This window comes from Myotis nattereri (assembly GCF_964212035.1).
Source record: "Myotis nattereri genome assembly, chromosome: 2".
NCBI classification, from domain to species: domain Eukaryota; kingdom Metazoa; phylum Chordata; class Mammalia; order Chiroptera; family Vespertilionidae; genus Myotis; species Myotis nattereri.
Window position 1 is genome coordinate 211,495,741 of NC_138076.1, and position 27,225 is coordinate 211,522,965.

General features: G+C 60.4%; 1 protein-coding gene across 1 annotated transcript; it reads left to right on the forward strand.

Moving 5' to 3' along the window:
• Window positions 1-26,672, forward strand: ZC3H7B (zinc finger CCCH-type containing 7B; the record flags this gene model as incomplete). Its single annotated transcript, XM_081084055.1, has 23 exons — window positions 1-162; window positions 1,492-1,550; window positions 2,455-2,488; window positions 2,604-2,801; window positions 5,715-5,873; window positions 7,720-7,800; window positions 8,518-8,574; window positions 10,093-10,135; window positions 10,711-10,904; window positions 11,159-11,480; window positions 12,321-12,379; window positions 13,109-13,208; window positions 14,730-14,891; window positions 16,184-16,389; window positions 17,455-17,555; window positions 18,464-18,645; window positions 18,935-19,020; window positions 22,067-22,200; window positions 22,451-22,556; window positions 22,684-22,792; window positions 23,047-23,180; window positions 23,272-23,435; window positions 23,813-26,672. The coding sequence occupies 23 exons, from the start codon at window positions 1-3 to the stop codon at window positions 24,054-24,056; spliced, it is 3,096 nt and encodes a 1,031-aa protein (XP_080940181.1). The 3' UTR covers window positions 24,057-26,672.
• Between the last annotated feature and the right edge of the window lie 553 nt (window positions 26,673-27,225).

Genomic DNA, 27,225 nt, shown 5'->3' on the forward strand with positions numbered 1-27,225 from the left:
ATGACTCAGGAGGTCACCAAGTGCAAGGGCTCACCTGGGGAGAGCGCGTGGACTGAGGAGAACAGGAGTCTTGTCCCTTATGGAAGCCCCGGTGATTTGGGGGACCTGGGCAGGGGACGAGGAGCCCTAACGGACGGAGCAGGAATGCTCGGAGAGGTGATGGTGAGGGGGCCGGGCAGGTGCAGCGGGAGGGCCAGGAAAGGCGAGTGCCACCTGTCCCTCTGCCGGACTCAGCAGTGAGGAGGTCCCTGGGGCGGGAGGGCCCTCGGCAGGCGGCTGCGGAGCAGTGGGAGTGGGTGGCCGTGGGTGGGGAGTGCGTGGGAGGTGAGGATGTGGAGACGGCGTGGACAACTCTTTCACTACACGTGACCAGGAAAGGGAGGGGAGGTTGTGCAGCAGGCAGCAGGACTCCAGGCCAGGGAGGGAATGATTTTGAGCCTGATGACAGGCTGAGGGGTCCCCAAGGGATGGGGGGGGGGCTGATTGCTTAGTGGGTGACAGGAAGGGTGATGGTGACGTGTGGGGGCTCTGGAGCCAGGTTGCAGGGTTTGAATCTCAGCTCCCCCATGAACTAGCTGTGTGACCTTGGGCAAGTCTCTTCAACTTCTCTGTGCCTCTGTTTCCTCCTCTGCAAAATGGGCACATTGTGGCAGCCCCGACTCAGGGCAGTGCGGGGAGTAAGGGTTAAGGAAGGAACCGCGTGTAAAACGATCGTGACAACGCGGTTAGCACTCTGCATCTGTTCGCGTATTATTATCTGATTGTTAACGTCTCAGGGTCAGTTCTCGTTCACTTATTCTTACCTATAGAAAGTCTGAGTTGGGTGAGCTGCTACTCATTCATCTATTTCTCTCACCACCATGTCCTGTATGAAGATGGTGCACGTAGGGCTGAGTGGAGGGGCTATTGGGGGGGGGGGAGGGGCATGAAAGGAGAGGGGCCTGGGTTCAAATCCTGCCTCAGCTGTACGCCAGCTCATGACGGGGCCCCCCTGGGCTCCAGCTCCTCCTGGGTAAGATAGGGGCAGAATGACACCTGCCTCGCTGTGCTGTTGGAAGATTCAGTAAGAGCCTTAGACCAGTGCCTGGCCCAGTGCGTGGCGCTACACTGTGTCTCTAGTCAGGGGCAACATTTTGCTTTTTCTGTCTCTTCTCCCCAGACTGAGTTTGAAGGTTACACAAGGTTTTTCCCTTGAACTCGAGGGTGTCCCGTGCAGTATTGCAGCCCAAGCCATGCTGTGGGAAAGGGCAGGGGGCCTCCAGGCAGCCCCTTGGCCACCGAGGGCACTGTACAAACTCCACGTCCGGGGGACTCGGGCGGGGAGGGCAGGAGCTGCATGGCGTGGCTCAGTCTTTGGAGGCCCTGAGACAGGTTACAGCCCTCAGTGCCTCCCCTCTGCTCCTGCGAAAGGGATGAGTGAGGGCGAGTCCCTGGTGGGGGCAGATGGCGCCGGCCCCTGCTGACGGCCCGATGTACTGTTCTCTCCCCCAGAGACTGATGGAGAGGCAGAGACGGAAGGCGGACATCGAGAAGGGGCTGCAGTTCATTCAGTGAGTGCGCACTGGGCGGCTGAGCAGGGGTTCTCTTCCTGCTCACGGAGCCTTTGCTGCTCGCGTTCCCGTGTGCGTGGGGGAGGGGGGAGGGGGGGTGTGCTAGGAAGGGGCTGGCATGGCCGGGGCTCGGGGGCTGGATCTGCGAACCCACGTGTGAGCCACGAACCCCACAGGCACACGCGCTCCCTGGCCCCGGTTACCTTTCGGGCTTGTCCCCGTACACCATGTCCCCTACCGTCCGCCTGTGCTCGTTAATTCTCTCGCTTGCCTTGCACATCGTGGAGTAAGTCAGTGGTTCCCACCTAATGAGCACATCCTCCAGGCTCCGTGCTGGGCCTTGCCATGCATCGCTGTTCTCACCTTCACAACAGCCCAGCAAAGGAGGCGGCCTTGTCTCCATTGTGCAGATGAGAAAGCCGAGGTTCAGAGATAAGGAACTTGTTTAGGGTCTCACCGGACTCGAAGAATCCTAGGGGCTCTGAGTGTGCCTGGCATCGGCTGGGTCCTGTGTGTTCTGTGGGAGGGGCGGAGTGCTGGTGGTGCCGGGGCCTGCAGCTGCAGGTCTGGTTGGTGGGCACGGTCATTCCCAGAGGCCTGGTCTCAGGCAGAGGACAGCCGGCTCACCTAGAGCATCTGCTCCTGGGAAAGCCGGCTGCCGGGCCTGGAGCAGACACAAGCCTTCCTCCCTCCCTTTCACGGGGGATGGAAGGCCAGCGTGGTGAGGGTTCAGGGAGAAAAAAGTGCTGTCCCCGCACCCTAATGGCTAAGCTGACATCTGAGGACGGAGCTGGAGGAGCCACTCCAGGCATGATCTCTGGCCCGTGGCCCCTGGCTCCCGCACCTCCGTGCGCCCGGATCCCTGGGCTCACCAGACCTCGTGTTCCTCTCCTTTTCCTGCCAGGTCGACCCTACCCCTAAAGCAAGAAGAATATGAGGTGAGTGTCGGCTGCCGGGCTGGGGATGGTGAAGGGGCGTGGAGGCCGGGGGTCAGGGGCCAGGCTGGGGCTGATGGAGAAAGCCCCTGAGCCCTCTGTGCCCTCCCCCCGGCAGGCCTTTCTGCTCAAGCTGGTGCAGAACCTGTTTGCTGAGGGCAATGACCTGTTCCGGGAGAAGGACCACAAGCAGGCCCTGGTGCAATACATGGAGGGGCTGAACGTGGCCGAATACGCCGCCTCTGACCAGGTGGACCTGCCCCGGGAGCTGCTGTGCAAGCTGCATGTCAACAGAGCCGCCTGCTACTTCACCATGGTGAGCCTGGCGGCCCCCCGCCCCCCCCGCCCCCCCCGATCATGACGCCCAGTGAGCCAGGCCCATTCCGCGGGAGCCTCTGCAAGGCCGCCTGTACATCCTCCTGTCTGACCCTCACTGTCACCCCCTGGGCTCTCAGCCCGGCTGCACAGCACACTCACCTGGAGCTTTTAAAGTCCTAATACATAATAACAATTCTTAAGTGATACTGTTGGCCAGCCCTGGCTGGGGAGCTCAGTGGTTAGAGCATTGTCCCCATACACCAAGGTTGCAGATTTGATCCCTGACTAGGGCACATACAAGAGTCAACCATGAGTGCATGACTAAGTGGAACAACAAATCGACGTTTCTCTCTCTCTCTCTCTCTCTCTCTCTCTCTCTCTCTTTCTCTCCATTTCTCTAAAATCTGTGAGAGTTGTGATATCCACGTCCTGCATGGCTTGGGTTCAGGACCTGGAGAAGGGCCACGCTCACATGACAAGACTAGACAAGAAATATGAATTTGGAAACGGGGGGCCAGGCGGAGAGCCCAACTCTAGTGGGAGGGCTTCACTGGTGCCCAGTCCCTGCCAACCTTTTATTCAGTTTAGATACACATATTGCCCTTAGTCAGGCAGGCAATTCCGGTAGCAGACAGACTATCTTAAAGGTCAGTCAGTACTAATAAAGATTTACTTTGAGACTATTAGGTCAGGAAATTGCTTGAGCGACCATTGTCTCGACTAAACAATTGGTGCATAGCTTTGGCCCTTGCCAGAGCTCAATGTCCATCAGCATTCTGGGTTCCTTGTTTATACTTTCCTGATAGCATAGACCAGTGATGGCGAACCTTTTGAGCTTGGCGTGTCAGCATTTTGAAAAACCCTAACTTAACTCTGGTGCCGTGTCACATATAGAAATTTTTTGATTTTTGCAACCATAGTAAAACAAAGACTTATATTTTTGATATTTATTTTATATATTTAAATGCCATTTAACAAAGAAAAATCAACCAAAAAAATGAGTTCGTGTGTCACCTCTGACACGCATGTCATAGGTTCGCTGTCACTGGCATAGACAATGGGTAGCTTCCAGCATCTCCCCCTTTTCGTTTTCCTTAATAAATCTTGAAAAGTGAATGCTGCCTGAAGGGTTCGAGTCCTTTTAAGACTCTTCATTCCGCATCTGCAGACTAGAAATAAACATAAGAATGAGAATGAGACAGGCGATAGTGGTTATGCTGAGAGGCAAATGTAAGGAGATCCAGTGGAAGGGATTAAATTCTTTCATGTCCTTTTAAAATTGTTGCCAGCATGTAAGGAATTAGTTCGTAAGTTTGCCTGGGATAATTGCACAGTATGCTGTTGTAATTCTAAAATATCAAGGGTTGTGTTACCTTTACTCCAAGCACCAAGAAGGTGATTTTTAATTGATTCCCAAGGGTGTAAGGTACTATTATAGGGAATGGGGGTAACACAAATTTGGTAAAAATATTAATTGTCTACGCTATCAGGAAAGTGTAAACAAAGTACCCAGAATGCTGATGGACCTTGAGCTCTGGCAAGGGCCAAAGCTATGCACCAATTGTTTGGTTGAGACAATGGTGGCTCAAGCAAAAATCAATCAATAAATAAAAATGTTTCAGATAAAGAAACAATTTTTAAAATGGTACTGGTGCTCTAGCTGGTTTTTCTCAGTGGATAGAGTATCAGCCTGCGAACTGCAGAGTCCCAGGTTTGTGACCAGTCAAGGGCACATGCCGGGGTTGTGGGCTCAATCCCCAGTAGGGGGCGTGCAGGAGGCAGCCAATCAATGATTTTCTCTCATCACTGATGTTTCTATCTGTATCTCTCTCCCTCTCCCTTCCTTTCTGAAATCAATAAAATATATATTTAAAAAAGAAATAAATAAAATAGTATTGGTGCCTAAGCCCAACCCCAGATGGATTATGTTAGAATCTGGGCTGCGGGGGGGGGGGGGGGGGGCTGAGCATTGGCAGGAGTCTGTGGCAGTCAGGCTGAGAACCCCTCTTCTCATCGCCCTGCCTCTTTCTGCAAACCTCTGGCCTCTTGCTCCTCCCTCCTGAGCTCCTTGCCTCCCATCACACCCTCACTTCTTTCTCCAGACTTCGGTCTCCTCTCCTCCTCAGAGCTCCAGCCTCCCCCTCGTCCCTGCCCTGCTCGCTCGCTGACTCAGGCACTGGCCAGATCCTGTGGAGGCTGTGCTGTGGGCTCAGGGACACCTGGAACTCACAGCGGACTGTTCTGGATAAACGGGCCTGCCAGGTGCCTGTTCACACCTCTCTGTACGCTGGCCACCTTCCTGAGTTCACTTCCTCTTGAAGGCGCCTTTATTATTCTCAGTCCATGGTGTTCTCTTTTTTATTTTCAAGACTTTTTATGGATTTTTAGAGAGAGAGAGAGAGGAAGGGAGAGAGAGGAAGGGAGAGGGAGAGAGAGAAACATAGATGTGAGAGCAGAACATTTTTCGGCTATCTCCTACACGCCCCCAACTGGAGATCAAGCCTGCAACCGGGGCATGTGCCCTAACCGGGGATCGAACCAGCAACCTTTTGGTGCACAGGATGATGCCCAACCCCCTGAGCCACACCAGCCAGGGCTCAGTCCATGGTGTGCTGAACTGAAGGCAGACACGGAATAGACGTGTCTGAGTGACTGGGCTTGTCACTGTGGCATGAAGGCCCTCCCTCCAGTGTCCTGACAATCGGCCGCCCCTGCAGCTGGACACAGGGATGCCCTTGACCGGAGTGTGAACACCAGAGCTGTTTCCCGGAGCTCTGGAGCCTCTCCCTGAGCCGGGTCCTCCGGCATCCTCTGTCTCTGCAGGGAAGGGAGGCTGGTCTTGGGGGGGGGGAGGGGCAAAGGCTTGGGGGAGGGGGGGTCGGGCTGACAGAGCACCTGCTCCTCTCGGCAGGGCCTGTATGAGAAGGCGCTGGAGGACAGCGAGAAGGCGCTGAGCCTGGACGCCGAGAACATCCGGGCGCTGTTCCGCAAGGCGCGCGCCCTCAACGAGCTGGGACGCCACAAGGAGGCCTATGAGTGCAGCAGCCGCTGCTCGCTCGCCCTGCCCCACGTGAGTGTGGCCCTGCGTCCACGCCAGGGGCCGGGCTTAGGGCCTCACTCCGGCCAAGCCACCCCGCCTTTCTGAGCCTCAGTTTCCTCTGTTACCTGGAGCTGCAGATACTTTTGTTAGCACTGAGCTGAGTGCCAGGCGTTGCTGAAGATACATTGTATCAACTCAGTTGCCACAGACAACCCTTTGAGGTGGATACAGTGATCCCCATTTTAAAGATGAGGACGGAGAGGAAGGAACTTCCCCACCGTCACTGCTAGGGGGCGGCAGAGCTGAGATTTGCACCCAGGCCGTCTGATCATAGAGTCGGTGAGACACTGAGTACAGGGTTGCAGTGAGACTAAAAGGGGTGCCACATGTGTGGGGTCCTAATGTCCAGGCTGTTCATTAGGTCGGAAGGAGACAATGGGAAATGGCCAATAGAGAGCATTTCTTGCACCAGCCCGTCCACGCTGGGCACATCCCCCCTCCCCATTTATCCATCCACTTAGCAGGTACTTCCTACGTGCCCACACAGTGCCCCATCTGTGCCTTCCGGGGACCCACAGTCTACGAGGAGACAGATAGAAATATCCCAGTTTAGGCCTAGCTCCACCATGGCTAAAGCCACTGGCATGGCTTTAGACCAGTGGTCGGCAAACTGCAGCTCAGCAAACCGCGGCTCGCAAGCCACATGCGGCTCTTTGGCCCCTTGAGTGTGGCTCTTCCACAAAATACCGGCTCTACCACAAAATACCGACTTCCGCGCATGGGCCACGAAGTTTCAATCGCACTGTACATGTGCGTCCGCACGTGGTATTTTGTGGAAGAGCCACACTGAAGGGGCCAAAGAGCCGCATGTGGCTTGCGAGCCGTGGTTTGCCAACTATGGCTTTAGATAAAGCACTTCCCCTCTCTGCATATCAGCTCCATGTTTATAACGTGTCCATCCTACTTCATCCCTGAAATAATGGGTGAGGGGACTTGGGGATGGGTAAATGCTTCCTGGGAAGGGCTGGGAGGACTCCCTGAAGAGGCGGGGCTTGAGTGGGGCTGGAAGAAGCAAGATTTGGGTGAGCAGAGCAGAGCAGAGAGGAAGTCACTGCACAGTGGTCAAGGATATCGGTGCCAGGTTGCTGGCCTGGCTTTGGGTCCTAATCTTGGGTCTGCCACCTGCTAGCTATATGACCTTGGACACATGGCGTAGCCTCTCTGAACCTTGGTTTGCACCCCTGCAAAATGGGGAGATGGCATACCATGCGTCATAGGGCTGTGCTGAGGATGGAATCAGAAAATCAGACAAGGCCGTTCGGAAACCACACAAGTCACACAGCTGGAGCGTGGTGGGTGCCCTCGGCTGGGTACTTTCCTTCGGCAAGTTGCCAGCCCTCGCTGGGCTGTATAGGGGTGGTAAAGCCACCTGCCCTCCCAGGAGTCGTAGCTGTGACAACTGGATGACAGGGACCTGCTGTGAATGCTGGAAAATGCCGTGTGGATTGGGGACAACTGTCAAAAGAAAGGTTCTCATTGTGAACGAAACTGAATTGGGGGAGCAAGAATAATAGACAGAAAGTAGAATAACAGTGAATGTTTTCTGAACACTTACTGTGTCCGGCAACTGGACAATATTAATAGAAACAAAAATTATTCCATTGCTCTCCCCACGAGAAAAAAACAGAAGCGAGAGTGCCTGGTCCCAGCCCACCACGCGCTAGCCGTGTGCCTGGCAGCCGGTGTCCCCTCCCGGGGCTGGCTCCTTGTCCGCAGCGTGGGCTGCTGGTGGCCCCCTTGCAGGCCGCAGCGGGTGTGCAGCCCAGCGGGGCGAGCCAGGCGGACGAACCTGCTCCACCCGTGTCTGTCTCCCCAGGATGAGAGCGTCACCCAGCTCGGTCAGGAGCTGGCTCAGAAGCTGGGGCTGCGAGTTCGGAAGGCGTATAAGAGGCCCCAGGTAGGTGGGCTCGGGGTGCTGGGAGCTGGCGGGGGTGGCGGTGGGGAGACCGGAAGAGGGGACCAGGCGCCATTGGGGGAAGTAGGTGAGGGTGGCCAGAGCCAGGCCAGGACAGAGGGAGTGACAGCAGGTGATCCTCCCTCTCTGGCTGAAAGCCCTGGAACGACTTTCAGGATCTTTAGGGACAGGAAAGAGCAGCCAAAGCTTCCAGCTCACCTGACACCAGCTGTTGGCGCCGCTCCCTCCCCTGCCCTGGGCTTCAGCGCCGGGGCCTTAGCTGACAGTGCGTCCTTCAGCCTTGTGTCCTCAAATAACCCCCAATGGCGCATACGTGAAATGTTGGCGTCTGTGTGGTTCACTTGGCACCTACTGTGCGCCGGGAAGCTGCGCGTAGGAAGAGTCCGGCTCGCGAGTCTTGCTGCGACCTTGAGCAAGTTACTTCTCTCTCCACCTGGAACGTGGGATAATGGTGCCCACCCCAGAGGTTCATGGGAGGATCAAAACGAGAGGATGACATGGCACCTGGGGCCGTGCCTGGCACACAGTAGGAGTGTGCTTGGAAGTCCTCTCTCCAGGTCGTGGTTGCAGGAAGGAGAGACCCAAATATGACCCAGAGAGCGGGCAGGTGACTCCCAGCAGACCCCGACCGTCAGGTGATGGGACCCTGAGCACCTTTCCCGGATCTTCATCTCTTCCCCCCTCTCCAATCTCTGGCAGGAATTGGAAACCTTTTCTCTGCTCAGTAACGGTACTGCGGCTGGTGCGGCAGATCAGGTAGGGTGGCCAGGGCCCCTCACCTCCCTCCCCACCTCTAGGAGCAGCCTGTCGTGGTTCACCCATCACCAGAGCTTTGAACCCACTCTCTGGGGTGTCTGTGACCTCAGGCAGCAGGTGCCGGGGCATCAGACTGAAGGATTCAGTCCATCCTTATCCCCCTGCTGAGCCAGGCACCTGCTCTGGGAAGAGGGGTGACTGCAGCCTGGGCCTGGGCCTGGCTTGTGAGGACAGCTCTGGGGTGCACGGCGTGGGGACAGGCGGTGCTTCTGCTGGTGGGAGTGGTCACTGCAGGGGACCATCAGGGATAGCCCATGGCCCCTTGAGAAAGGAAACCATAGCCGCAGGAGGGAGGGCATAAGGCAGTAGAAGGAAAGGTGGTTGGTGCCAGCCATGCAGGCCTCATGTGGGTGTGGCAGGGCTCAGCACACGCATGACTCCCCCACTGCTCACACACACGGACTGCTTGGTGGGCTGTGAGGCTTTCTGCAAGGTGAGGGACGGGCTGTAAGAGTACGATGGAGCCTACGTCCTGCCTCATTATCCATAAGGAGAGACTGAGGCACAGAGTGGGCGGGGGACTTGGCCAGTGTCACCCAGCAAGGCAGCAGCAGGCCTCCCTCCGGGGCGCTATAGCACTTTCATCCACCCACTCCACACATCCCAGGGAAACCCTGCTAAGCCATGGGCTCCGCTGTGCCGGGGCTGCGGGGGGCATGGCCTTGCCCTTGGGGGCCTCGCAGGCGGCAGGGAGGCAAGCGTGATCTCACCTGAGTTTGTAACCGTCACTCCTCATGGTGTGTAACCAGAAATTATTAGCCTCGCACATACTGGGTGTTCAAAAATACAGTGAATGAACGTATTTGTCTGTTCGGGCTGCTATAGCGAAGGGTCGCCTGGGTGATTTATAAACAAGAGTTACCTTTAGTGCTGGAGACTGGGATGTGCAAGATCAGGGCGCTGGCAGATCCGACTGCAGGACCCAGGGGCAGGGGAGGATGTGCCGGCCGAGGGAGGATGGCCACGGCCGGGGGGCGGAGCCGTGCACGTCCACGGGACCGAATGTGGAGGCTGCGGTGAGAACCCCGCTCACCAGGCCAGCTCTGAGCGCTTGGGCTTAACCTTTACGTTACACGTTTATCAGACCCGTGAAGCCCTCCCTGTGGGTCGGGCATGTTCCAGGCTCAGTGCAGGTGTCCAGTGATTCTCCTTACAAAGCCCAGGACGGGGTGACTGGTACCCACTCCACACACAAGGAAATGGGCCAGCGAGGATGAGGCCTCGGCAGGTCCCACCCGCCCACTCAGCCGGGGGCGGGGACTGGGGTGGGGACTGGGGCGGACACTGGTGACTCGGGGAGTGGCACTTCGGTGCCTTCCTGACCGTCCCGTCCCGTCCCGTCCCGTCCCGTGGTTAACAGCAGCGGTGGTCCCTTGGGCCCAGGTGACACCCTGAGTGCTGGGCACCGTGGCCTCCCAGCCCGGGTCTGCCTGACCCACTGTGTCCTTCCTCCCACAGGGAACTTCCAATGGACTGGGGTCCATCGATGACATCGAGACAGGTAGTGTCCCTCACTCAAGGGGGCGGGGTGGAGATGGGGCCCAGGGAAGGGCTCAGCCAGCCCCAGCCCTGCAGACAAGGGCTCCTGGGGACTCCCTGAAACATGAGAGCAAATAGTGGGTTCAGGAAGAGTCCCCACAGGGAGGGGAAAGCATCCCTCCAGCCTGGGGTGGGGGCAGGGGCCACCTCACAGTGAGGGGTGCTGGTCCCATGTTCTCCACTCCCGCCCCTCACCCGGGAGTCCACCTCTGTCAGACCGTCTGCCTTTGTTCTCACTGGCTTCCCGGGGGCCCCTTTAACAGTGTCCCTCAGAGAAGGCACCGCTTGCCCCAGGTTGGGGTATTCAGGCTCCACGCCAGGCCCGTCAGGGACGTATTGTGGGGCTCCAGGACCCGCCCCCACTTCCTTGACTATGGCTGAGCCTCGGCTGCTGGGTCAGGAGAGCGGGCAGGCAGGGTTAGGGTAGGAGCCAGGGCAAGGAGGGAAGGTGTTGGGTGAGGACTTCGGGCCCTGGGACACGGCCCCCCTCCCACCAAGCAGGACCTCCTGCAGCGACTGAGCCCCCCCACCCCACAGACTGCTACGTGGACCTGCGAGGCTCCCCGGCCCTCCTCCCCTCGACCCCCACGATGCCCCTGTTCCCGCATGTTCTGGACCTGCTGGCGCCCCTGGACAGCAGCAGCAGGGCGCTGCCCAGCACCGAGGGCCTGGACGACTTCTCCGACGGGGACGTCTTTGGTCCTGAGCTGGACACCCTCCTGGACTCACTGGTGAGCCCTGCTGCTCGCTCCGAACCCCCTCCTGCCTGGGACCCCGTCACAGTCATCCTCACGTCCCAGGGGTGGGGGGGAGGCCTTGGGGACAGAAACGCGAAGCTGCAGTGTGCGGAGGGGGGGGGGGGGACAGTGAAGGTTCCTGGTTCCCCCAGGGGTCAGGCGGGGCTGAGGCCCAGGGGCTGGCTTGTCCCAGTGCCGACTGTGCCAGGCCTGGGCAGGGAGCTCTCTGACCCCCGTTCTCCTTGCAGTCCCTGGTCCAGAGCGGCCTGCCTGGCAGCGGTGTGCCCAGCGAGCTGCCCCAGCTGATACCCGTGTTCCCCGGTGGGACCCCGCTGCTGCCACCCGTGGTGGGGGGGTCCATCCCCGTCTCCAGCCCACTGCCCCCCGCCTCCTTTGGCCTGGTCATGGACCCCTCCAAGAAGCTGGCTGCCTCTGTGCTGGATGCCCTCGAGCCCCCAGGCTCCGCCTTGGACTCCCTGGACCTGCTGCCCTACTCAGAGACCCGCCTGGACGCCTTGGACAGCTTCGGGTCAACCCGGGGCTCCCTGGACAAGCCCAGCGCCTTCCTGGGTGAGGCCCGGGTGGCAGGCACCCCTCACCCCCTGGACAGTGTGCAAGGTGCCGTCACGGCTCCAGTCTCCGGAGCGCGGAGTTGGGATTACAGCTGTTTGCCAAAGCCCGGGTCCCGTCACCCACCGTCAGGGCCCGGGGCCATGTCCCTGCAGCTCTCGGCTCAGTGTCGGGCTGGTATCTTGTTCAAAATCGAACAGCAGAGCTGGGATCGGCTAGGGCTCCGGCCCTGTGGTCGGGTGCTCTCTGTCCAGCCTCCCAGGGACTGGGGTCGCTAGGCCGGTGGGTTCAAGGCCATGGGCTCCGGCAGTACCACACAGCTGGGTGCCAGGAACCCAGACAGGCAACGGCCCACGTGGGCCCTTCCAGGCAGGGCTTCCCCAGACGTGGCCCAGAGAGCTCTCGGCTGAGGGGAGCCCAGAGGGGAGCCCAGAGGGGCTTCCCGGGGGAGGTGATGGCGCCTCCTGCAGGAGGCATCTGCCGGCAGGGGGAGCAGTTGACACAGGCCCGCATGACTGAGGGAGGTCTCCCAAGGCAGAGGAGCAGAGTAGGAGGGCGGGCAGGATGGGGGCCTTGAAGACCGAGCTAGTCTCGGAGGACCTGCGGGCGAGCTGCGGCTGTCTCCTGGGGCCCGAGGGGGTGCGGGGGGTGTGGGGACGTGCTCAGGCTGGGATGCTTCCCTGTCCCCCGGGGGTGGAGTGAGGGGATCAGCATGAATAGGAGGAGAAGATGTGTAGCTGGGAGGCTTCTCTGGGTTCGAAATATGGAGCAGAGTCCTCGGAGGGCCCCTCACCCCGTTCCGGGCAGGGCCGTGACCCCCTGTGTCTTCTCCTTGCCCAGAGGACCCCAGCTCACAGGACCATCGTCCCCCCAGCGGCACTCAGAAGCCAGCCCCCTCGGTGAGTGACGTGGTGAGGATGCGTGACCAGGCACCCCATGCCCCCGGGGGTGCAAGGCGAGTGGCTGTGGGCTCCGGAGTGGGGTGAGCCCTCTGCCTGGGACAAGGGGCTGCACCCCCCCCCCCCCGGGGAGGGGCCCGGGAGCAGATGGTCTCTCAGCCCTTCCCAATGAGCCGCGTGCTGGGAGGGCGAGCAAAGGGCCCGGGGCTGGCAGAAGAGGACAGTGAGGCTCAGGGGGGCTGAGTAACTTCTCCAGCGTTAGTCGCATCCCTGGTTTCGGGACTCAGCCAGGCTCTGAGGGTGGGCGCGCACTTGACCAGGAGTTAGGCAGCCTGGCCTCCTGCCTCAGCTGGACAGTAGCTGTGTGGCCCCAGGGAAGTGCCTGACCTCCCCTCGTCCTGTGGGGCTTGGGAAATGGAGGCCGGGGCGTGCACAGCCCCACGGGCCCACTCCTCTTGCTCTGCTTCATGCTGGGCTGGTCCCCAAGGGGAGGCTCTAGGGCGAGATCACGTTACCCCCGAGGCTTCTCCAGTCCTATGTTCTAGATTCTTGGATCAGATAAGGAGCTCCCTGGCCGGGAGGGCAGAGGAAGAGGGAGGGTCCTGGGCTGTAGCCCTCGGATGGGGCGGAAGGGTCATAGAGCCCCCCGAACCTTCTGGTGCCCAGGCTGGCCCTGGTGGCTCCAGCCCTCACCCAGGGTCCAAGATGCTCAACTTCCTCTTGTCACAGCCAGAGCCCTCCATGCCCAACACCGCCTTGCTCATCAAGAACCCCTTGGCTGCCACCCACGAGTTCAAGCAGGCCTGCCAGCTCTGCTACCCCAAAACAGGTAACGTGCACCCTCACCTCTGCCCCGAGATGCTGGGGAACTCCGGGGCGTGGACCCCAGAATGACAGGTCCTCGTGTGCCAGTCAGAGATGAGGCGGGAACAGGAGCAGACAGGGAGACAGTGTGGGGGTGGGGCTTGCACAAGTGCTGGGAAGGCTGGAGGGCAGGGAGGGCGCTGCGGGTGCATCTCGGCGCCCTGCAGCCCAGAGGCTGGGACCTGGCTGCGGAGTGCAGAGCCGCCTCTCCACGCTCCCCTGAGTGCCTCCCACGGGGTGACTGCAAACCCTGCCCAGCACCCAGGGGGCAAAGGAGCTTGGGAGAGGACACTAGCTGTGTGGCCCCAGGGGAGTCCCCAGACCCCAAGTCCAAGGGGGGCGGTGGACGTCGCTCAGAGAGGCCCAGGATCGGGAGAAATTTTCAGCTCACCCAGAGTCTCGGGAGTCCCCATGGTTAGCAAACTGCGGCTCTCAAGCCACATGCGGCAGTTTCACCCCTTGAGGGTGGCTCTTCCTAAGCCTTAGGAGGACCCTAATTAAGTTAATAACAATGTACCTACCTATATAGTTTCAGTTTAAAAAATTTGGCTCTCAAAAGAAATTTCGATCATTGTGCTGTTGATATTTGGCTCTGTTGACTAATGAGTTTGCTGACCACTGGTCTAGACTCTCAGGCTCAGGGTTGCATCTGCCAGAAGCCCACGGCCCCGAAGTTCTAGACGATATAGGGTCCCAGGTTAGAAATCTCAGCAGTCTACATCCTCCCTCTCAGGGTGTTGGAGCTGGCAGGGCCTTAGGGGTCATCCAGGTACTGTCATCCACCTCCCTGGCCCACCCCCCAGTGCATGTCGCCCCTGCCTGAGTCAGCCCACAGCACTCCATGGGCCTGTGGGGACGCGAGCAGATGCCATCTTGGCGGATGGCTGTGCCCATGAGGAAGTTCTTCCTTGGCTGCCTCCCTGACCCCCACGCCCGCTGCCCCTGCCCCGAGGAAGCCGACAGGCCCGGGAGCCGTGCACACCTGGTGCCAGCAGCCAGATCTCATGGGCCCCATAGGGGCTGTTTCCCGTTGGTCTCTTTAAGGAGATCACCCCCCTCCACTGTCCGGGGACAGGGGGCCCTTGGCCAGCAGATTTTAAAGGACCAGGAAGAGAAAGGAGCAGGGGAGGGAGGATGAATCCGGGCGATGCCATTCAGACAGGAAAAGAAGGGGGGCATGTGGAGGTCTGCTCTCTGCTGGGCACTGTCTTCATAATTCATTTAGGGAAACACAGAAACGCTCAGGCTCACTAGAGGGGCAGGGGGAGGGGGGCGGGGTGCTGAGAAGGGGCTCCTTGAAGGGCTTCCTCCGACCCAGGCCCCAGAAAGCATATGGCATGGGGGGTGGGGGGTGGCGGAGTCCCAGGCGAAAGAGGCAGGTTTGTAGACAAGGGGCCAATTCCCTCTGCTTGGGCCCGTCAGCCATCAGCCTTCGGCTCTGCTCCTGGAGTCACGTCCCTACGTCCCTATCCCCCTGCACCCACAGGCCCCCGGGCAGGCGACTACACCTACCGTGAGGGCCTGGAGCACAAGTGCAAGCGGGACCTGCTGCTCGGCCGGCTCCGGAGCTCCGAGGACCAGACCTGGAAGCGGATCCGGCCCCGGCCCACCAAGACCAGCTTTGTGGGCTCCTACTACCTGTGCAAAGGTGGGTGGCCGGTGACAGGCGGCTGTTCGCACGCCAGGCTGCTGCTCTGCTCCTCACAGGGGCAGGTGGGCAGAGCAGGTGTGGCCCATCGAGGATGAATCCCACATCCAGAGATCGTCTCCCACCCGGACCAGCTCTGCAGACGGGCGGGGACATTCGGGAGTTCCGTTCGAGCTGGTGGCCACGCTCTCGAGTGAGAGGGCCGCACAGTTGGTGGAGAGCTAGCCTGTTCCTGCGGCAGGGCCCACGGCTGTGGGAAGGTGCAGAAAGCATCCGTGTACAGCATTGAGGACTGGCACATAGTGAGGCTCGATAAATGTTAGCTTTTATTTATTTATTTTTTTGTATTTATATTTCGTTAACCCTCACTCGAGGATATTTTTCCATTGGTCTTTTATAGAGCAGTGGTTCTCAACATTCTGGCCCTTTAAATACAGTTCCTCATGTGGTGACCCAACCATAACATTATTTTCGTTGCTACTTCATAACTGTAACGTTGCTGCTGTTATGAATCGTCATGTAAATATCTGATATGCAGGATGGTCTTAGGCGACCCCTGTGAAAGGGTCGTTCGACCCCCAAAGGGGTCACGACCCATAGGTTGAGAACCGCTGTTTTAGAGAGAGTGGGAGAGGGAAAGACAGACAGAAACATCGATGTAAGAGAAACACATTGATGGGTTGCCTCCTGCACATGCCCTGACCAGGGCCCAGGCTGGGGAGGAGCCTGCAACCAAGGTACGTGCCCTTGATTGGAATCGAACCCGGGACCCTTTGATCCACAGGCGGACGCTCTATCCACTGAGCCAGACCGGCCAGGACAATAAAAGTTAGCTTTTAAAAAGTATTCTGTTGCCATTGCCCTCATGCCTGGCTCATGCCAACGTGGTTGAAATTTAATAGACAGTTATGTACCTTATATGCTTCTATTCCTCACCCAAGCGTCTTGGTGCGTCTACATAGCAACATACGACAGTCACAGAATTGTTAAGTGCTTTCTGTTGTCACCTTTTTGTACCCGCCGTCACGCAGCCTCAGACTCTGGGTGGAGCCTGATGATAGCCGTGTTTCGCAGATGAAGATGTGACTCCCCACCCCACCCACCCGGGTGTAGAGCAAAGAGGGGGCCGCCCTCCCCAGTCCTCGTGGCGGGCAGGGCCCCGCCCACGTGTCGGAGATGAGCCCAGGGCCCGCCAGGGGGTTGCTGGCACCCCCGGGCCGCAGCGGCGGTCCTGGGGGCGCTGGGGGCCGCCTTCCCGCCTGGCAGAACGTGTTCCTGTTGCCTCTTTGCAGACATGATTAACAAGCAGGACTGTAAGTACGGGGATAACTGCACCTTCGCCTACCATCAGGAGGAGATCGACGTGTGGACCGAGGAGCGCAAGGGCACCCTCAACCGCGACCTGCTCTTCGACCCGCTGGGGGGCGTCAAGCGCGGCAGCCTCACCATCGCCAAGCTCCTTAAGGAGCACCAGGGCATCTTCACGTTCCTCTGCGAGGTACCTGCCCGCCCGCCCCACCCCCGCCCGCCCGCCCGCCTCCTCCACCGGCGGTGGCACAGGCAGGGCTGGGGAGGGCTCCCTGGTGCATTCCACTGGAATGGCAGCCCTGGAACAGGTGGTGTTGGAGGCCTGACCCTAGAGTCCGTAGTTCCTTGGACGGTTAGAAAGTTAGGCTCAGAGGCTCGGTCACGCTAAGCCCCGATCCTGCCCAGCCCTCACCGAGGGCAGGCGGACACTGAGGCAGACGAGAAATGATCACACCTGCTCTTCCCTCCGGCCGTCGTGGGCCAGGCAGGGGCCAGGTGCTGTAGGTCTCATTCCACCCCCTCACCACCTTGTCCGGCTGTGCTGACTTCAATGCCCGCTGCACTGCCCTGCCTACTTCTCTGCGTGTGTCCAGCCTGTATCCTCTCCCGGGAGCATCCTCAGACCCCCAGGCCCAGCTGCGATCCAGCCCCACCGGCTGCTGTTCACTCTCTCCTCAGAGCTGCCACAGAAGGCCCCTTGGGCCCTGCCTCCCCACCAGCCACAGCCTGTGAGGGTCCAGATCTGGGGACGGAGAGCTCTGGTCCCGGATGCTGGCAGGGTCTGGTGCAGCTCAGCCCCACCCCGATCCATCACACAGCCAGCCCTCCCTCCGACTCGAGCAGGCAGGCAGCCGCGGAGAGCAGGCCGCCTGGTGTCAGCTCCCGTCGGACGGCTGCATGTGCTTTACAGAGCACTGCAGTTTGGTTCTGTCCTTTCTGAGCTTCACAGGGAACCTGTGGGACAGCCCCTGTGTGGTTATCCCCAGTTTACAGTTAAGGAAATGGAGGCTGAGGCATGGAGTAACCCCTGCCCTCGGCCTGGCATGGTGAATACCCACCCAGTGCAGGGTGGGATCAGAGGGCCTGGCCCAGGGTACCTGTGAGCGAGAGCCAGAGAGGCAGGGACCGCAGACCCTGGCCCTCCCTTCCTCCTTTCCCTGACTCAGGCACTCAGAACAGGGCTTACGGGGACCCGTCTGTCCACCCCCCACCCTGGGTGGTCATGCGGGTTCCAGCCCAGGCCCTCCCCGGGCAGATCTGCTTTGACAGTAAACCCCGGATCATCAGCAAAGGCACGAAGGACTCTCCCTCCGTCTGCTCCAACCTGGCTGCCAAGCACAGCTTCTATAACAACAAGTGAGTGTGACCCACAGCCCAGCCCAGGGACAGGGCGCATGGAGAGGCTCCCTGGGGCGGCTCAGATGCCTGGGAGCAGCTGAGGTCAGAGGGTGGACGGAGGGCGTCAAGGCAAGGGGCTCAGAGCCGGCACCCACCTGGAAGGGTCAGACAGACCACCTTGATGGAGCAGCTCTATTCCAAGCCTCCTTTTGGGTATCACTGACCCCCTAGTCCTGTGCGGGCAGAGATGCTGTCTGTGTTGTACGGATGAGAAAGTGGGAGGCCACACCTCTGACTCCTGTCTGGTGCCTCCACTCTCGTGACAGCGAGGGCAGTGGGAGGGGCTGGGTGAGCCAGGCGCCCACGTTCGCTCCCTCTGACCCTCTTGGCTCTGCCCCATCGGGGACGATGGAGCCCAGGCCCTGGAGTCCCAGCTGGTCAGGGAGTGGCCTGTCCTGTGTCCTCTGGCCACCCTGACCCTTGGGTCCTCATCGTACAGTCGATGATTCCGAGTCTCCTAAGGTTGCTGGGAGGGTGACTAACGTCGCTGGCCCGAAGGAGCTGCCTTATTATTCCTCTGGGGGCAGGACCAGTTCTGGAGCATCGGGCTGGGGAGCCCGAGGGAAGTGCCCCTTCTCCACCCGTGGGCACTCCCTTCTCCCAGCCCCGTAGCAGGTGGGAGCTGCTGTCCTGCTCCTGCTGGCAGCTCTGCCCTTGAGCTTGCCCCAGACTGAGGGGGGCGGGGCACACAGCTGGACTCTAACCAGGACTGCCTGAGTGTGGGACCCCCCTCCCCTGTCCCCTGCCGCCTCCTGTGCCATCGCTTATAGATGCGGTCAGCAGGCAGGAGGTACCCAGAGAGGAGCCCCTCCCTCAGGCCCAGCAGGAAAGGGGCTGCAGCCTGCATTTCCCCCACCCGCCCCCAGGTGCCTGGTGCACATCGTCCGCTCCACCTCCCTCAAGTACTCCAAGATCCGCCAGTTCCAGGAGCACTTCCAGTTCGACGTGTGCCGCCACGAGGTGCGCTACGGCTGCCTGCGGGAGGACAGCTGCCACTTTGCCCACAGCTTCATCGAGCTCAAAGTCTGGCTGCTGCAGCAGTACTCAGGTGGGGCTGGGCGGGGCAGGCTCCTGCGAGGAGGCGGCAGGTGGAGTGGGGGGGCGCCTCCTGGGGGGCTCCCTCGGGGCGGGGGGGAGCCGGTGCTTCCTAAGCATCACAGAGGCTCTGCTCTCAGGCAGCGTCCGGGCTCCGAGGATCCAGGTTTGCCCCTCTCCGGGCATTGCCAGGGGGGCGGGCGGAGGCAGGTGGAGCCTGGGTGGCACCAACACCTCTCAGATCGCTGCCTCTCCTGGCTGAGCTCCTTCAAGGACACCATGTCCGCTCTCGCCCTCCCCAGGCATGACCCATGAAGACATCGTCCAGGAATCCAAGAAATACTGGCAGCAGATGGAGGCCCACGCGGGGAAGGCCAGCAGCAGCTTGGTAAGGCCCTGGCCTTGGGATGCACATCAGTTCAGATTTTCCAGAAAATTCTAAGAATCATATATAGAATATGTGTATACCCTCTTCTGGATTCCCCAGGTGTTAACATTTTACCACATCCACGCTGTGTCCCATGTGTGTGTGTGTGTGCATGTGTGTGTGTGTACCTACACACATACATTTATATACAGAAGGCACACACTTGTTTCTGAACTATTTGAGAATAAGTTGCAGACGTGATGCCCCATTTCCCCTAAATACGCCAGCGTGTATTTTCTAAAAGCACAGGCGCTCTCTCCCATAGTAACCTCAGGACCGCGACCAGCACCACAGTTCACGTCGGTGCGCCTGTGCGGAGCCTGGCGCGCTGCGTTCAGGGTCTGCGAGTCAGTCCCAAATCCCGGGTCCCACGCGGCATTCCCACTGGCTCTTTAGTGTCCTTTAACCCGGAGCAACCCCGCAGTCTCTCTGTCCTTCATGACCTTGACATTTGTGAAGAGCCGGTTGCCTTGTCAAAGGCCCGTCCGCCCGGCATTGTCCGACGGTTCCGCAAACCTCAGGGTGATGTTATGTCCTTCTCGGGCCCCTCAGCGGGAGGCACGTCGCCCGGCTTGTCCTCTCACTGGTGATGGCGTGACATGAGGTGCCTCACTGGCAGGTTTCTCTGCTGTGAGGTTCTACTTTCCCCCTTTGTCGTTAATGTCTTCCGGGAGGTACTTGAAACCATGTCAATATCCTGGTGCCCCTCACACGTTCACCCACGGATTGTACCGCCTCCCCTCCCTCTTGATCCTCACCCGGGTCCTGAAGATGGCACTGCGGCATCATGGCTGCTGCAGACGCGGACACGGAGGCTCAGGGCGTTCTCAGACCTGCCCAGGGGCACACTTAGTGGAGTAAATCCCAGCTTCTCCGACGTCTGGTCTGGAGCTCGCTCTGCTCCCGCCCACCCTGCACCATGCCCTGCACCCCTGAGGGTTCCTCATCCATAAAATGGGGAGCACAGTCCTGCCTGCCATCTCCCAGGGCAGGGTTGAGGCTCACAGGAGCCGATCACGCCGCAGCTCGCTGAGTCCCTCTGTGCACTAGCCCTGTGCCTCCCCATCCTCACCCCGGCCCCAGGAGACAGGGATCCTTGTAACTTAGGTGACAGCAGGGAGAGAAGGGATGGCCTCAGGGCACAGGAGATGGTGACTGTGATATGACGCCCCTGTGCCATCCACACAGGAGGGACGACCCCCTCACTCTGCCAGGCCCACCTGAGGCCAGCCTGGGTGTGGCAGGGACCAGGGAGCAGGGCAGGCTGGTCGGTCAACAGAGCTGCCCAGCCCCCTCGGGCCTTCCCTCTCTCTTCTTAGCCCGCTTGCTGCTGGTCCTTTTTCTTTCTCTCCCCTATTCCTGGTTGCTCCCTTCCTCTGTCGCTCTCCCATGGGTTTAGTTTTGCTCCTGGCCAGGCACCAGTGAGGGGCTAAGCCTGGACGTGCAGCATCATCTTCTAGAGAGAATACTGTCCTTGCCACCACCCGGCCTTCTGACCCCCTTCATCCCACCCAGGGTGGCTGCCAGGGTCCCCAGGAATGGGGCAGGCCTGGCTGCTCAAGGTACCACGACAGCTTTCCACCCCCTCCTGCTGCCAGGCCCCCTCTCCCCACCAAGATGCCTCTCTCGGACCTGGCTCCGTACAGGGCTCTGGCCAGGCCCGGTCATGTGGGCATGGGCGTCTTGTTTGTTTGCCGTCATGAGTGGGGCCAGTGGCACTGTGGGACCGAGAGCGAGATGCCAGGGTATCTGGCCAGGGCCTGTGGCACAGCTGTGCCATCCTGCAAAGAAGCGCGAGCACCCTCCTCTCGCCAGGTCCCTGTCCTCGGGCCGCCTACCGGTGGGTGGGTCAGTGACCTGGGTCCGAGGGGAATGACCCCCCTCCCCCCAGGCTGCAGCGAGGGGAGGTGGCTGTTGTGAAAGTGAACGGGTGTGGCAGTTCACTCGCCAGGGCTGAGCCACAGCGCCCGCCAGGCCCCACTCACCTCCCCTCGGAGTGATAAAGGTGTGGTTTTATGTCATCATCGGGACGATGTGTGTGATCCTGGGGCGGAGCCAGGGCTCAGTCAGCGCCCAACAAGGACAGAACCCCTTCCTGCCCCAGGGCAGCCCCTGGGCTGCGTGGTGCCAGGGACAAGTGCACCCGTGGCTGGGGACTCGAACCTGCAGCCTAGCGGAGAGAGTGCTGCCTGGAGGGGTGGCCCCATATCAGATTCCAGGGATGCTGGGAGGCTCTAGCTGACGGAGGGACAGCGAGGTTGCAGGGAGGGAGGCTGAGTGGGCATCTTCTCACCGCCTGCCCCACCCTGACCCAGGGATGCTCAAGAGCAAGAGCTCCTGCCTGCAAGGGAAAGGCTGGGGCAGAGGACGGAGCATGAACGCGTGGGATTTAGAGAGTCCAGGGCTGCCCAGTAGTCGGTCCCACTGCCCATCGCAGGTCCCTCCATCCCCACCCGCTGCAGGGGGCTGTCCACCTCCTGGGCCCTGCTCTCCAGCAGGCCTGGCCCTCGTAACTGGATGAGTCCGTCAACATGGGGTAGCTTGGTACTGTGGGAGCTCAGAGGATGGGCAGCTGCCACTTAGGAGAGCTCTAGGAAGGCTTCCTGAAGGAGGTGCTTGAGCTGAGTCTTGAAAGTTTCTAGACCAAACCCATGAAGAACGGAGAAAGGGCATTCCAGGAAGGGGGAACAGCGTGTGCAAAGGCAGGGAGGCATGAGGTCGCATGCTGTGCCCAGAGAAATGCCAGCAGCCCCACAGACCAGGCCGATGTGGACTAGCCAGCTAAGGCGGAGAGCACTGGATCAGGAGTCAGGATTCCCACTCCAGGCCTCGCTCCCACATGGAGCAGCTACGGGCCTGGAGTTGGGGGTCACTTCCTACCAGTAAGTGGTGATGGACCTGCCCATTCTAAGACTCCGGGCAGTCCTAATGCCTCTGGGGGGCCTTCCTGATGGACCTCAGGCCTTAGTCCTGGTGCCTGTGGCTTCACCAGCCCCTCTGCCCACAGGGTGCCCCGCGGACACATGGGCCCAGCACCTTTGACCTGCAGATGAAGTTCGTGTGTGGCCAGTGCTGGAGGAATGGACAGGTGGTGGAGCCTGACAAAGACCTCAAGTACTGCAGTGCCAAAGCCCGGCACTGGTGAGTGGGCGCGGGCTGTGCGGGGGCGCGGGCACTGGTGAGCGGGCACGGGCTGGGCAGGGGCGCGGGCACTGGTGAGTGGGCGCGGGCTGGGCGGGGGCGCAGGCACTGGTGAGTGGGCGTGGGCTGGGCGGGGGCGGGGGCACTGGTGAATGGGCGTGGGCTGGGCGGGGGCGCGGGCACGGGTGAGTGGGCGCGGGCACTGGTGAGGAGGGGCCGCCTCCCCGACGGCCCTCGTTCTGCCCTGCAGCTGGACCAAGGAGCGGCGGGTCCTTCTGGTGATGTCCAAGGCCAAGAGGAAATGGGTGTCAGTGAGGCCACTGCCGTCCATTCGCAACTTCCCACAGCAATACGACGTGAGCTGGTGGGCAGGGTGGCCGTGGGACCTCAGATGGGTGCGCGGGGCCCTGGGAGGGCTTGCCCTCGGGTGGGGCAGCGACGCCACCGGGCGGTACTCAGCAGGACCCGCCTCGCCTCCCACAGCTCTGCATCCACGCGCAGAACGGCCGCAAGTGCCAGTACGTGGGGAACTGCTCCTTCGCACACAGCCCGGAGGAGAGGGACATGTGGACGTTCATGAAGGAGAACAAGAGTGAGTGGCAGATCGGGAAGGCGGGGCCTGGCCCTTTGTCCCTCGTGGCCGGACACCCCGACTCCTCAGCAGGCCTGAGAGCACCTCGGCCATGGGCCCTTCTCCAGGTGACCAGGCCACACGCTCTCTGGTCTTCTCTCTGGGGCTGACCGGGCAGCCCAGCAGCAGGGCCTAGAGGCCCCAGTTCTCCCGCAGGGGTCGCAGGGCAGAATGGAGGGCGCATCTTCCCCATGACTCTGTCCGTTTCCCTCCAGTCCTGGACATGCAGCAGACCTACGACATGTGGCTGAAGAAGCACAACCCGGGGAAGCCGGGGGAAGGCACCCCCATCAGCTCCCGGGAAGGGGAGAAGCAGATCCAGATGCCCACGGACTACGCCGACATCATGGTAATGCCCAGGCGCGCGCGGGCAGCGGGGAGGGGCTCGGCCTCCGGGCGGAGGTGTGAGGAGCGGGCACCCACGGTGGCTGTGCCCCCAGATGGGCTACCACTGCTGGCTCTGCGGCAAGAACAGCAACAGCAAGAAGCAGTGGCAGCAGCACATCCAGTCCGAGAAGCACAAGGAGAAGGTCTTCACGTCCGACAGCGATGCCAGCGGCTGGGCCTACCGCTTCCCCATGGGCGAGTTCCGGCTCTGCGACAGGTGCTGGCGGGGGCGGGGGCGGGGGCGGGGAGGGCGGACATGCCGTGGCCCCGGGAACGGAGGCCGTGGCTAGCTCCGGCTCTTCTGGGTCCGGAGATGGCACTCAAGGGATGGTGTGTCCACAAACAGCTGCTCCTGGACGTGAGGAGCCTGGCACCGGGCAGGACAGGGTTGGAGGGGTGAGGCGGGTGGGCCTGGCCAGACCCTACTTCGCAGCCCTGGGTCCCTGAAAAGGCTGGGCCAGGCCAGCTTGCAGCAGCACCGAAGCTCCCCGGGGTGGAGCTTGTCTTGGGGGAGGCTAAGCTGCTGGCCCAGGTCCAGCAGCCCGTGGTGGACAGGGCACAGGGCATGGGCAGTGAGCCTCCTGCTGCCAACAGGCTCCAGAAGGGCAAGGCCTGCCCGGACGGGGACAAGTGCCGCTGCGCCCACGGGCAGGAGGAGCTCAACGAGTGGCTGGACCGGCGCGAGGTGCTGAAGCAGAAGCTGGCCAAGGCCCGCAAGGACATGCTTCTGTGTCCGCGGGACGACGACTTTGGCAAATACAACTTCCTGCTGCAAGAGGACGGCACTGCTGGTGCCGCCCCCGAAGCCCCTGCTGCCGCCACGGTCCCCGGGGAGTAGGCAGGTCTTGCTTGTGGGTGAAGTCCTAGGGTCCTGGGTGTGGATGGGAACAGAAGGGCCGGGGCAGCCTGGGGGTGGGGTCGGGGGGGCGCCCTCATCAGGCAGCCCCTGGCCCTGGAGGCCCTTCCCATCCCATCTGCACCCACTACCCAGTGTGCAAGCCAGGTGCACGTGCTGCGGCCTCAAGGGGTCGCAGGGTCCTCATCCTGCTGGAGCTCTGGGCAGCCCCCTGCCCCCAGCCCCAGCGCCCCTGGTTGGACCCCTCCAGCTTCAGCTACAGCTTTAACTTCTGTCTGCTCCTAAGGGGGGCCTGAAGCTCAGGGCTGGGGAGCCTGGGGTCCCCACTTGAATCTGCAGCAGGAGGGTCCTCTCTACCCACCTTCATTCCACCCCCACCTCCCTGGGGACAGATCAGGACATAACAGAGGGTAGGAGGCCCCAGTTAGCTTTAAGATGCAGCCCCAGAATGGAGCTGGGACCCGGTATTGGTCACTTACCCTCTGGGACCTCAATTTTCCCTCGGGTTGGAAGAGTGGGAGGGACTGGGCTAGATGATCTCTGGGGCCTGGCCCTTTAGTGAGGCCGCCAGCCCAGCCCCTCTCATTCTTGAGCCAGTGAATGTAGATTGTAGATCCTCAGAGCCTTTGGTGATGACCCAGCCCAAAGCCCCCACTCTACAGATAGGAAAACAGGCCCAAAGGGAAGGAGTGATCTACACAGGGTCTCCATCCCTCATCCCACGGCATGAGGTAGACCTGGGGTGCAAACTGGTCAGGAGACTCAGGGCCCGTCATTGGGTATGTGACCGCCTCCGGATCAGTGTGCAGCTGGGGTCCCAGGCAGCGCCACCCGGGGGCTGGGGAAGGAAGCCCAGGGGTTTGGTCTTGTCAGCACGGAGGAGGGGAAGTCCTCCCCTGAGGATGGCTGTGGGGAGCGTCCAGCAAAGTTCTCTTCCCACACCCTCAGGGACAGGTGGGGGGGCAGGGAATGAGGTACTGAGGCGAAGGGCTGCTGAGAGAAGGGAGACATGACCCTGGGCATCATGGGCCATTCTGGGACCAGACACAGCCCCTCTTTTTGGGGGACCCAGCATGGTCCTTTTCCCCCTTCTCCCTTAGACCCAGAAGTACAATTATGACTGTCTGTCCTGGCCGCTCCCTGCTCCCTGGCTCTGCCAGCCGCCTAGGACCCCAGCTGACCCCCCAGCCCCTGCTCCCACCCACCAAGCCCCTCTCCTGCCCTCGTGTAGCCTCATGTCTGTGTGCAGCCTCTGGTCTCCATCCCACCCCCTGTGTGCAGGCCCAGTCTCCCCTGGTTCCCTAGACATTCCAGAATGCCCCACACCATTGGCACAGAAGTGGGGCTCCCCCAGAAGGAACCAGGGACCAAGGCTGGGGTCGGGGGTGAGACGGAGAGTATAGCGCACCCCTTACTTCTCCCCAAGCAAGGATTGACAGTGTGTGATGATACGATGACGGGCATCCGGGCTGCAGAGAAGCCTGTTTCTCTTGCCACCACTGCCCACCCTTTCCCCAATAATCGAGGCATGCATCCCTCCCTCCCCCTGCCCCTCCCCCCGCAGGCCAGCACTGCAGAGTGTGGGTGCTGGTGGCGTGGCTGGAGGGCAGGAGAGACCACACCCAGTGTGGGGGCCGTGGCCATGAATGTCAATGACACTTGTTTTCCCTGGTCCGTGGTGTTGCCGTCTGTTGTCACCAGCCTTGTTTTCAGTGTGTATATATGTCGCCCCCGTGATGCATATATACACAGGTATTAAATATATCGCTCTATATAATATTATATACGTGTGTGGTATCCGACGAATCACTTCTATTGAGGGCTAACGATAAAGAATTTGGCCAGAAAATGCAGCCACCCTGGTGTAATGTGGAGAGGTTTTCAAGGTCGTCAGGCCATTTCCGGGGATTCAGGGACTAGGGCCAGGGCCAGAGTTGACTGGGCAGCAGGGGCAAAGGTGGCTTGGCTGGGGCCCAGCTCTGCTGACGGCTTCAGCGCCCCCTCCTGGGCAGAGAGCAGTCGTGCGCGGGAACAGCAGAGGATTGGTGTTTCTCTCTCCCCCAAGGGAAAAGGCTTAGAGTCCAGATTTTTCTTCAACTCCGTTTTCGTCCCAGGGCCTCCAGATCCGGGCCTTCCTGGCCTGGCCGAGCTGGATCCCTCACAGGAGGCAGGAAGGGGTAGGGAGGGAAGCGGGAGTGCACTCGGAATGATGAGGGCGATTATTTCAGTTGTGATCCTGACTGGCAGGCTCGGAGAGGGGGACCAGGGCCTGTGCCCACCGCCATCAGGCAGGGACCAGAGGTCGTGCAGCGTGGTGACGGGGCAGGCGCCCTTGATGGGAGTGTCCCTTTGGGGCGGGACAGCCAGGGATGCTGCATTTCTCATCTGGGCAGGAATCAACCCAATGGTCCTTTTAAAATGTGTATTACAATTTTAAGAATACCACACTTTAATATTAAATATTCATAAGGTCTAGTATCTTGATAATAATGTAGATGTTTTAATAACAACTTTTGTCCTTCTTAAAATAAAATGAAAGAAACTCGCGTCTTTTAGCCTTTGTTCTAGAAAATAAACGTGTGCATTTTGACCTCTGTCCCCCAGGTGTCGCTCCTGTTCCTCCCTGCCTGGCACTTGCGCCTTGGGCAGAGCTGGCTGGTGCCGGGCAGGCCTCAGCCAGACATTCCAAGGGGTGCAGGGCAGGTCTGTCCCTGTGTAAACAGGGCAACTCAGCTGACCCTGGCTCGGGCAGCCTGGGCTGACGGGGACAAGCTGTGCTCTGCCTAAGTGGCCCCAGTCGCCACCCTCTGCTGGCTCTTCTGCAGCCTGCCTGCCGTGGCGCTCCCTGCGGGCTGTCCAGCAGCACCCACGCCTCCCTGCGTTCACCATGTGCACAGTCCTGGGGTCCAGAGGTCTAGCTCTGTGCCCTTTCAGGGTGTGGCTTTTCCAGAAAGGTGAGGGGTCATGTCATGCTTTGGAATATGACCCTGACCGCGACCCAGACTCCTCTGGGCCCAGTCACAGGGGCTTCCTCATCTTTAAAAGGAGAGTGTGTGTTAGACCAGGAATTCTCAATGAGGAACATCTGTATCTGCTGGAGGTACTTTTTCAGATCTCGGATTAGGTGTGGTTGCAGGTGATGGAGGGGGGC